The sequence below is a fragment of the Atta cephalotes genome (genome assembly GCF_000143395.1).
Source record: "Atta cephalotes unplaced genomic scaffold scaffold00004, whole genome shotgun sequence".
NCBI lineage: Eukaryota > Metazoa > Arthropoda > Insecta > Hymenoptera > Formicidae > Atta > Atta cephalotes.
This window is the reverse complement of record NW_012130068.1, coordinates 6,425,092-6,437,773: the sequence shown is the minus strand read 5'-3', so window position 1 is coordinate 6,437,773 and position 12,682 is coordinate 6,425,092. Positions and strand designations below refer to the sequence as shown.

Sequence of the window (12,682 nt, the reverse complement as noted above, 5' to 3'; positions counted from 1 at the left end):
AAATACGCAATCTAAATTCATTACAATCGTAACATTTCGAATCTGGCAATATACACGTATAAATGCTCGATATATCATAGACTTCCGTTACTTAATTCATTCAAGCTTATGGATTCGCGTATTTTACCACGTGTCCTCAATTTGAAAATATACTCCATTAGTATACCAGTAAAGATTCCGACACGTGATGCGAATATTAAAATCAAATCGTTAAAAATATAACCGTCGCCAGTAAGTAACAACTGAATTCATAATCTCCAAACGTCTGTCACTCTTTGATATTTTGGATAAATCATATGAGATATTCATTTTGTGGTAGAGTTTAATACGTTTAATACATTTGTTTACCCTTCTGTCAATGCGAATTTTAAACAGTAAAAATTTTCATTTTTTCTGAATTTTGTTACAACGCTTCAAAAATTCTACTCTTCAAACAAAGAATAGTTTTCTTATATACGGTTGCCACAGACCTGGAAAACAGGGAAAAGTCAGAAAAAAGTATAAAAGAATCTAGAATTTTGAACTTTGCTCACAATATTTCCTTAAATTGCTTCTATTCTAAATAATTGTTTTTTTGTTATATCTGATGTTTATAATCAAATACATTGAAAACTTGTGCATATTAAACGATTTTTAATAAAATAATTAAAATTTAGATTTCATTCGGTATTTTTATTTAATCGCCTTTTTTCGTCATAACTGAATTCCTTTTTCCAATATTAATTTATTTTTTGTTGATTTGAATTTGCATTTAAAATTTTTTTATGCAGCTAAACTCTTTTTACCTTGCTTTTAATAATATAAGCTAGTTTTCCCTCCTTACGTTTAAATGTGAAAATTTACATATTTTATATTGATCATAGAAAATTTTCCATTTTTATCTGAAAAACCTGGGAAAATCATTTTAAAATTCATTTTCTGTAGCAACTCTGTATCAAATCATTAACAGCTTCTAAGATATTTATTTTGCAGCATAATAATATTAGATTGCTTGTCAATTTAAATTGTGATATTATTACTCCAGCTTCAGTTTAAGATTGTGTTCCAAGACCGACAAATAATAGATGCACAATTAGCTTATACTAAAAATTAACAAGAATACAATTCACAAATATTATTAGACCAAGAATTGGCATTTTCCATTTATATATTTGTTTCACTTCTTAATCAACTTATAATCTTATTTCAGAAAGAACAGATATAAACTACGGAAACAACTGGGAAATAAGTAGTAAAATAAGTCGACAAAGAGTTCGATGTCGTAAAATTGCGACACAAGTTCGATGCAACACTAACTTGATAAACGTAGAAAAAAAAAAAGATTCATGGAACACGAAATATCTGAGAGACGTGCCTTCGACATGGTTCACCGATCTTCTGAGATCGGCGTGCACGTGATTTCGTGCCAGGTTCCTGTGTTTCATTCCCGAACAAACGCCCGGAGCGAGATACGGCGAATGTTAATGAGGCGACCGGTCAGCTGCTCCGATCCCGCGAGAGGAATAATCCTCGTGGAAATTAAATTCCGGAATTCCCGTGATTCACGGAAGAGAGAGACTCAGTGATCTTTCGAAGAAGCCCTCTTGCAAATCGCTCATCTCTATAGCATTATGGAAATCGTCCGTCCCTTGAAACGTTCCGCTTCCTACGCTCAATATTACAATTACACAGCGCGATCGTCATAACTGTGTACGAAATACCGCACACAGGTATTAAAAAACGCAAGTAAATATGTTTCGCAATAATCTCCTCTCGAAGTTGTCTGTCTGTTATACTGTTTCTATACTAATAATAAATATCATGTTGTCAGTATATCGTGTAATTTTCATCGATCTTGTCGCGATTCCTTGCTATAAATTACTCCGTGTCATTTCTAGAGCTTAACGAAGTGAGGAATGATCGAATACTGTTCATGCTGCGAAACCCGCACAGTCGCCATAAGCGACAAGTTCTTAAGCTGACTTTATACTATGGGCGTGGAGTCATATGAACGCACTAGCTGCACCCCATAAACATACCTACGTTATTCCACGCCGTCGCTTCCAGACAAAAATTTTGAAACACGAGACCGACGGAACTTCTGCCACGCTACTACCTTTCTTCTGACTAGATGCATCCCTTAGGAAATGCATTCTCTCATCCGATTATTGATGTTGAGTGCACGCAAGAAGAAACATGAAACTGACAATAAAATGTTCAATTCGATTAAGAAACAAACAGTACAAATGTTAATAATTTTCTGATTATATTAAAATACGATATTTGAATTAAAAATAATTTTAAAAAATTTTTAAAACATTCACAGTAGTGAGGCAGAATAAATTCAAAATGTAATTTTGATGCGATTGAGAGAAGTACTGACGAATTGCTTGATATTTTGTATTATTTACTGCTTTCATTGCACGGAAAATATTCGAGATTGGCTGCGTTCAGCAGAGAAAGCAGCTTTGCAATTATTGTACAATTCTTCAATATGATTGGTTTGTACATTTAGATCCATAAGGAATCAAAAGCAAGAATCAATTGAATTAAAGAATTTTACAATAGTTGCAAAGTTGCTTTCTCTGCTGAACGCAGCAATCTCGAATATTTTTCGTGCAATGAAAACAGTAAACAGAATATCAAGTAATTCCACAAGAGTGCGTTTCTCGCAGAACATTCTACGTACGGCACTAAGACATGAAATTTATGACCACAATTCCTCGACCAGACCATCCGCCAGAGACGATCGCGAATCTCAATCCTCATGTACTTGACGGAGCTCGTCTCGGAGAAAGACGAAGAACGTCTCGTGGATGCAGCTCATATTACATAGGGTCAAAGAGATCCGCGCACTTTATCAAGACAGAAAAAAAATCTCACACAATACTTGAGCGTAATTTGTCGTATACGGATTCATATCCCGTTTCACAGAGCTTTAATGATGCATTTAGAATAGTCTCAATAAGAGACGTCAATATCTTCAAACAACTTCAATCTTTTCAATTAAGCTAATTCAATCTTTTCAATCAAACTAATTCAATTTTCATTTGTGATGGAATTTTTCTACAGAACTTTTAAAATACGATGAACGCAAAAGTAACAATTGATCGACGGCTGACATAATCATTTGTCAGAAATATATTGCCTCCAGCCTTTTCCGCTACTTTGAAAGACACCGCGAGAAACGACTGTCGTAATCCTGCCTTCTTAATGACATCGCGAGAAACGATTGTCATAATTATTATGCCCTTGTAATACCCCACATAACGAAAGGGCATTAATTGAGCGACTCGTAATGTCGTGATTTCGCGCGACTATGAAATCAAATAAATAAAATCTTAATTGTGATTGATTGTCCAACAACGTTGATCAGACATACAATCATAATGTGTCGTTCCGCTCGCTCATTGTCATCGATCTCGGTGATTGAGTATCATTAAGTATCACGACCTATTTAAAGGAATTTTATTTCTGTTGCGTTAATACATAGCCAATATAGAGACGTCTAGCGCAACAAGATTAATATCGGTTTCAATATAGATTAACTTTAATCTCAATTTACTCTTCATCTATCTAGTAGTAAGAATTAAAAAAAAATTAAGATTAAATTGAACCGAAATTGAAATTATATCAATAGAAGCAGACAATCTTTAAATCCCATATGAAAAATTCATAAAGATCGCCAGAAGGTATTTTTATGGTATTTTGGTCAAATATACCTATTTTCCGTTAACTAATTATAACAAGGTCTAGGCTCATGAATAGCAATATTGCTGATGTCTTATCTTTTACACTGCTTTAATTTATATCTATCTTCATAATTATAAATTTATGAATTTATATCTTGCACGTCATCACAATAAAAATTATTATTATTAATATTATTATTGTTGTTATTATTACTATTCTTATTATTATACTCACAATATAAATGTAAAGAAGCTTTTCAATGCACCCGTTCTGCAGCATGTCGCAGACAGTACGTTTTAATTTTAAAACGTAGTACTATACACGGTCAAAATTTTTCTTTCATGTAATACACAGTGGATCCCAAGCTTTCACAATGCGCATTAATTAACCCGTTGCCAACGGAAATGCGGAAATGGTGTAATTACGAACGCGACATGTTACTTGCGATGTAACGCATGTCACAGAAAATTTCTCTTATACAATTGTCTATTTTCTAACTTTCAATTAACCGCTTTCCATCAATCGAATTCTTATTCCTTCAGCTTGAACGAATTAATTTAACGAGAAGGAAGAAGATCGATCGCCGACCTCATCTATCTGTCTGTGAAAGAAGTAAAAAGACGATAACAGATGTCCATTAGGAGCACAACGAGAAAATTAAATTCACTGATATATATTTATAAGACATTCCCCAGGAAGCATGGATAATATTTTAGGACAGGCAAAAAATTCTTAAATGAGATTAAAAAATTATAAATATTGTGTATAAAACTTGCGTACGCTTGCTTAAAAAAATTACGGTTTTGTTCAAGTATCTAAAACTTCAGTTAGATACAGATTTGAAAATAATCTCGTTTCGAACATCAAAATAATTATGTATACTGTTAAATCTATAGCGTCAAATTTAATCTAACATGAGTCGCCACTGCTCCTACTAAATATATCGTTATTTTATTTAATATAGTGTAAATTGACACAATATAGTGTCAAATTTAACTTTTTCGTTTTGGTAAAAAATAATAATTAGGTTAAATTTTTGACACTAGATTTAACAGCTCAAATTGGTTACTAGATTGTCAGAACTTTTTACAGCATTGTCATCAACGCTTCTACATAATTATTTTTATGATCCAAAAAAATTATTTTTGAATCTGTATCTAACTAGATTTTTAGATACTTTAACAAAACTGTTTTTTCCGAAACAGAAACTGCTGCCGGGTGTTCGATGTCATATCGAATGGTTGCGCGCCTATTTATATCGAACATCAATTTCACGTCAATTAGTGGGACAACGACCGATCGGATCGCGTCAGATGCGAGCGGAAATCGCTACGTGCGAGCAGTGATGCAGGGCAATTAGAACCCATTAAAAGCAGGCTAAATGCGGCCCGACGATACGAACAGCTTCTGTGCCGGCAGCGTGTCAGTCGGTAAAATGCCCAGTTTGTTGTACGGTAGAGAGCACAAAAGTGAGCTGGGTTAATTGAACCCAATTAGAACCGGGTCGGTCGTGTACGAGCCGATAGTCTAGTTTTTAAGCATAATGTTATGCAGCCTCATAGTCTCATTGCTCTCGTCAACCCGACGCGACGTCGCCGCTATGACGAGAATGCTCATCAATGTTCCGTTATGTCACAAGTAAAGGTTCACTTGAGCATCGATTTACAATCGATATCGATCCGGTTATCGGTTTCAGTAAAAATGTAAAAGGACAATATAAAATCTCGAAAATTACTATCACTTTTTTTTTTGAAGAAAAATTCCAGAAAAAATCAAATTAAATTAAGGGAGCTGTGATTCTCGTTTTAAGGCTTATTTTCTCATTTTCAGTTTTCATTCTTATTTCGGTCGGATTATAACTGCGCGAGATATCGTGGAAACAAGGAGTCAATATTTTTAATATAGATTTACAAATAATTGCCACAAAATCTTTTATGTTTGAAAAAAAAATTGTAAAGAATTATATATCAAAGAATACATGTATCAAGTTTCCAATTTATATATATTTTTTTTTAATTCTTGAAAAAGGATACTAAAAGCGAGGGAGAAAAGATATTAAATTCCTGAAAAAGAATACTAAAAGCAAGAGAGAAAAGATATTCCCTTTAAAGAGCTTTATGCGAAAATAAGGCCAACAATTCCGCGATACCGTGTATAGTTATAACAAAAAGATGAAGCTAGATTAGTTTCCTGTATACCGTGTAACATTATTTACAAAATTGCTTACGTGTATCATCTACAGGCTTAACATGACGATATTTACTCCTGGCTATATTGCGAAACCACCGTGTAACCATTTTCCGCACTGCGGCGTAAGTAAATATTTAGCGAATAAACGACGGTATAGGAGAACCTACCGGCGAGTTTCTCGGACGTGCTTTTCGACTCTCGTGTATAATATATCGTTTACCGACATTAATTATACGTATCGTATATAATGTAGCGCATGCGATTCTAACATTCTCACAATGTTTCTTGATTTTATTGCAGACCACAAGCGTGGGTGGTGCCAGCGTAGTGGAGAAGCTATCATTCTACAATCACACGGAATGCGAATGCAAAGAGAGGTCTGAATATGATACGACAAACGAGAAACCCGCAGACCAGAGAGTCTACCGACATCAATCCTCGCCACCCCCTCAAAACATGAAAAAATCACCAGCAAGAAAACCGTAAGTTTGCGAAAGGACATATCTTTTAAGTTCCGCAACGATAGAAAATAAAATATTGAAATTACTTTGACCATTTCCATTTGCATTGTATTCGTACACGTTAAATTTATATCAAAATGTACCCAATTTGAGTTATTTTTAATCATTTCTATAAGTCGCCATTGCTCCTATATTCAATATGTCGTTAATTTAACTAAAACTAATTTAAGAAAATGTATTAAATTTGACTCAAATTTAATTTATTATTTATTAAGTGCGTACATTAATATGAACGTTGCTTACATTGAAACTAACCACACAAATGCACTGTTAAATTCATAATATCAAATTATACCCAATTCATTTTTAATCATTTCTGTAGGTCACAATTTTGTTCCTATTCATGTTTTTAATTAAAAAATGAAGTTAAATAATTTAACTCAAGAAAATGTATTAAATTCACCTCAAATTTAGTTTATTATTTACTAAAAATATGTTAATATAAATATTGTTTTTGAAACTAACACCAAAAATGGACTGATTTACATTTTAATGTAAATCATACACGAGAAGTAAAAATAACAAAATATCTGAAGACACTGATAGTAACTCGGCGCTAAGAATAGCGCGAGACGCGGATGTGCCTCCTTTATTATTTTAACTCAAAGAATAATTATTTCCACCCAGCAAAAATTTCCCGTATATGTTACACAGATATCTCACAGACATTACGATATCTTTAAGCTGTTCCTGCGATATATTTCTGCTGTATGGGTTGCTCCTTTGATTTTTAACAGTGTGCATTGATCTACATTTTGACACACCTTAAAAATAACAAAATATTATTTTAACTCAAAGAATTACTATTGTTCCTTCAATGTCTAACTGTGTGTAGCTTAACGTAATGGCATTTATAAACAGAGAAATGCTTCAGAAAGTTTTTTCTCATTAGCCTATAACTATTGCTAAACATTTAACTAATTATTCTTGTAATTGTTAAAAAATTTACTCCAGATGTCGTTGTCCATCGCAATTCACGCCGAGAATTACAGAAGGCGTTTGTCAATGTAACTGCTTCGAGAGCAACGAAAATTGTATAAAGACCAGACGCGGGAAGGGATACTTCTCCCTCGCGGACAGAATGTGAGTATGCCTACGCGTTCTTTGCGACTATAATTTCACGACATACTTCGCCGCAGAAGTATTTCAGTACGCGGGCACAAGCTTAAAAGTGCGACAGTTAAAACACTGCAGCACCTACATACTAATTATCGCGGCATTTATAAGACAAAATAATGCGAACTCCGTTTGTATGCTGTACTGTAAAATTTCACCATAACCGCGCTTTGTGAAACTTTCAAATCCAATTTAGCTCCAACTGTACATTGTCAAACATTTACATGTAATGAATATTTGTTAGTGACCTCTTTTTATTTCAAAAATATTGCTGAATAATAACTCGTTTCTCAAATAAGAGCAAGAATTTGATTTTGTGAGAAGATACTTTGATATTCGTAGAACGATATTTTTTTTAAATGTGCACATGGAAAGAATGGTTTTGCTATAGTAAGTATAAATCTAAATGTTTAACTAGATAAAAATAATGTTGAGATACCATCAAAATAACTATGTAGGACACTCAAACTAATTGCTAGAATGTCAAAAACTTTTTGCAGCGTTGCTCATTATACTTGAGCGTTCTATATAATTATTTTGATTGTCCAACAAAATTATTTTCAGACCTGTATCACTGAAAAAAATGGTCTTGCAGTTATAGCAAAAAATTAGCTAAATGTATAAATGAGCAAGCAAATGTCTGTGATATTGCATATATTTTGTATCTAAGATCAATATAGAGATAACAGAGACAGAATTTATATTTAAATTATTTGTCAAATTTATCAAGAAAATCTTTCTGTAACGTTCAATTAGATAACTGTGATTGTAATTCATATTTAGCAATGATTCATATTTGATGAGACCTAAATTTTCTTGCATATATTATTAGAATTGTGCTACAAATTCTACATATGATACATAATTTTCTATCACAAAAAACAGCAATGGAGATTCCAGCTGGAGCAGCAAAATATTTCTTTGTGCGATCTGGCTAAATTTTTGGCATACTTAAGCAAAATCATTCTTTCCGTACAAGAATGTTCGGACCGATCAGACTCTTCCTACGGTATCATATGAAACTTTTTGACTCGTAGATGTATTCAGAACAACGAATGCGCGATGCCCAACTGCGAATTCGGCGAGTACATAAAGTGGCAAGGCAAGTGTCCGCGGAAAAGGGACAGTTTCGACGCGATGACGAGCTATCGTGCGAATCTGAGTCATCGATTCAGAAGTTAGACGGCAGCGAATAGCGAAGAGGACGAAGATGATTGCATTGAAATGCGATGAAGATGGAGAGATAGTACATGACGAAGTGCACGAGAAACCGACGGTGCCATTTTCTTTCATTTCTTTTAAATACCTTCATTAGAGAGACTCGCAACATGTAGGTACATGTATGCGTACGTTATGTAAAAATGTATACGTCATCAGTCGTTATCTAGGCACACGTATGTATCGTCGTCGCTTCTTTTTGTTTTCTTTCTTGCCGCGATCGGCGAGGATACGAAGTGATAATGGTCGTCGATTTTCGGTACCGGTGATTGTCTCGCGGGAGACAATAAAATAGTATTTCGATGTTTAATTGATGAAGTATATAATTTTGTAGTGCTCGATATTCACAGGCGGTTCTCCGTCACGAGAGAAAATAAGTTGATGTACGATTATAAGATTTCGAGTCGTTAAGATAAGAAGATAACATTCTATATAACTAAAGCGATTTCTCTAGGATAAGAACGATATATACATAAATTAATGATAGCACAAAAAATTACCGGCGACGAGATGAAGTGCTTCTAGTAGTAATTTTCGAGGAAGAAAGTGACTGCCTTTTGAGCAGGAATTTCATCGGTGAGAGAAACTCGCCGAGGGAAATGGCGATCCGCCAAAATTATACATGTAGATCTGAGAGAGGGTGCGATAACGTTTCTTAAGTTAATGGTAACTTTATGCGATAAGGGATACCTCGGGTATCATTTATCAGTTTACGCTGAGAAGAAGACCTCGGACACGAGCCTAGTCTGAGATCCTGTTTCCGTTCTGCATGAGGGAACTCTCTCAGTTCGTTGGATCATGCATGCGAACGACCGAATTTGTCGAGCCTGAATCCCTCCCAGTGTCCCCTAATTTCCACTTCTTCAATTAGACTATGCGAAATGTAATTATATAATGATACTCCAATTATAATGTGCTTATTATAATAGCTTTATCGGAAATTCACACGATAGTGATACGCGACGAGTAGGAAATACCAAAGCACGCAAAAACACGCGTACGAACGGTCGCGCAGAATCGAAACAGATCGTTAATGTAGCCACATTTTGTATGTTACACGATTACAGAATATCTCTATTGTATTTAATCGAACATTGATGTACCCCACGTTCGTTAATTTAATATTTAATCAATAGACAGACAGAGAGAGAAAGAGAGAGAAAGAGAGAGAGAGAGAGAGAGAGAGAGAGAGAGAGAAGAGAGAAGAGAGAAGAGAGGACTGGCCCGACTGGCTTCTATTCACTTCTATGTAAGTGATAACATGAAGGTAATAGCTGTGTTCAACAGAGAAAACTGAGACTCAATGAATTCAATTCAGTGAAACTCAATCATTCTTTAATGTGATTGGTTTCTACCCTTAGATCCAACAAAGAACTAAAAGCAAGAATCAATCATGTTCAAAATCAAAGAATCATTGAACATTCATTGATCAGATTTTTTTCTGCTGAACGCAATCATCTCATTCTAATGCTGCGAATGGGCAGCTACACGTTTGTAACTTTGTATTTTCTATGTTATCAATAAAACAGCAAAATCACAAAGAACCACGGTAAACCAATTGTATGCGTCCGAAATGTAAATGCGAACTTGGACGATGCGACTGTCTGCCAGAAGGTAGCCGTATTGTATTGTTAATATCGCCGCTTCTTTACTACGTGATTATAATATAATCTGAGAATATAAAATATAATACTATATGATTTTCTTTTGTATCTCATTTTCCTTTTTCCATTCTTTTTCCAATTCTTGAAAAGTTGTCTTCTAATATAATATTTCTTAATATATCTTCGATATATCTTAAAAAAATATATTATATTAAAGATAAATTAATATGTTTCTAGTATATTAATTTATCTTTAATGTATCTTAATAAACAGTTTTACAAGCTTCTAAACTTATTTACGAAATATCACCGTTATTTCGACACCTTTATGAACGCAACTCTATTCTATATTTAGTAAAAAATCAAATAACTATTATTTGCATAGAAAAGTAACGCGTTTTGTTTTTTTTTTAATAAAACACGGAAAAAATCGCAAACTACTTTTTTTTTACATAAAAAAATTGTTTAAAATCGCTAGAAGAAGCGGAAAGCGCATATCTGCCTCGTGTTATTTTTCAACCTAAATGGGAAAGCATTTTTACCAACCGCCTTGCACGCGTATCTACATGCATTTTTCATTTATATTTACTTATGCATATTATATAAATATATATTATATATACATGTATATATTATATTAAATATCTATAATTTTGAATATAATAACAGCAAAATATGTTAGATTGATTATGTTAAATATATGATTTCGTTTTATGTTTGAATTATGAATATCAATTTCTGCTTCAAAATTTATATAATTATAAATATAATAAATATTCGAGCGTAAATCCCTCCTTGCGATTGTGAAAGAATTATAAAAAATCATAGAAGTTACGATTTACGGATTCGCAGTTCTAAGGATCATCTAATAAAATGAGAATTAATTTCGTATCTATCGTATTATTAGATAATTCAACACAAAAACTTGAAATTTTGCTCCTGTACATGTACGTTTTCTGCATTTAATTTTGATTATGCAAATTGTGGCCATAAATGCATGCTAGATGAAGACAAAGTAGAAGTTGTAGGTCGCCGCCTTTGGACTAATTCTTCTGGAGATCGGACAACCCTCTTACTAAAGATCGCAGTATTCTGTCAAAATTGACAAAATTTTTATTGTAGAACACTTATAAAGTGGCGCCTACAATGAGATTTTAAGACGTAAAATTTAAGCTTTAAGCCTCAAAAAAGCTGTAAGAAATGGATCAATCATAGTTAACTATTCTCTTCACATTCGACTATTGTCATTTTTCACGGCTTAAAACTTAATTAATGGCTTATAATAGAAAATCTATAAAACCTGATTGCACCAATTTACTATTTATTTTGACTCTAAAACTTTCTGTCTCGTTTTAAAGCAAACTTTCTAAAAGTAAATCAGTGTATTATTACTGACTTCAGCACTACACTTATAATTGTGATCATCAGCGAATATTTACTATTTTTCAATAATTTTTCAACACACGCACGCACACACGCACGCACGCACACACACACACACACACACACACACACACACAGATTCATTTTTAAAAGTTATGGTTTCTACAGATTGAATCTGCAGAAAATCATAACTTTTAAAAGTACTGATGTGAGTAATAATACATTGATTCATTTTTAGAAAGAAAGAGAGACAAAGAGAATTTTAAGCCTTGTTGTTGTTAAAGTCAAAGGCGCAATAACATTGGCGCAATCGGGCCTTAAGAAAATTAACTGATTAAATCAGTTTTTTATTTCATAGAAAGAAAGGAAATGAAGAACTTTGATGAATTTTCTTATGCATTACACATTATGCAAGACTCTGTGTTTTTTTTTTGTGCTTTCTTTCTCTCTATTAAAAAAAAAGAAAAAGAAGGAGGGAAAAAGGGAGAGGGAAGGGGAAGAAGAGGAGGAGGAGGAGGAGGAGGAGAGAGAGAGAGAGAGAGAGAGAGAGAGATCATCAAATGTAACTCTTTGCTGGAGATTTTTTTCCGAAACCAGAGGAAATAAATTCGCATATTTAAAAAAAGACCATCTAAATTTTAAACGGTTAGCCGAAGATTTTTTTTATATTAGCCGAAGAACTAAAGATTCGTACAATTATAAAAAACTGGAGTGATTCGCTAGAGATACGTACAAAAAGTTGGAGTCTCCGGTTGAAAATGGTGGCAGCCATAATTACAGAGCCACTCACCAACCGCAGAAAGAACGTAAATCACGTATATCACGTAGATAGAAGCAGATAATAACATTGGAGAGTTTATCACCAATAAGTGCGAAATCATGTCAGTGTCTGCAGTTAACTATTCTAAAAATCCGGATCGATCGGCGATCTATATATATATATATATATATATATATATATATATATATATACTACAAT

General features: G+C 33.5%; 1 protein-coding gene across 1 annotated transcript in view; it reads left to right on the top strand.

Moving 5' to 3' along the window:
- Nucleotides 1-8,681, top strand: part of LOC105626018 (protein PFC0760c-like) — a 112,066-nt gene extending 103,385 nt beyond the window's left edge. Inside the window, exons 4-6 of the mRNA XM_012207327.1 lie at nucleotides 6,163-6,344; nucleotides 7,338-7,466; nucleotides 8,537-8,681. Of these exons, the coding sequence (XP_012062717.1) occupies nucleotides 6,163-6,344; nucleotides 7,338-7,466; nucleotides 8,537-8,681 (456 nt within the window). The remainder of the gene's footprint in view (nucleotides 1-6,162; nucleotides 6,345-7,337; nucleotides 7,467-8,536) is intronic.
- Nucleotides 8,682-12,682: the final 4,001 nt, after the last annotated feature.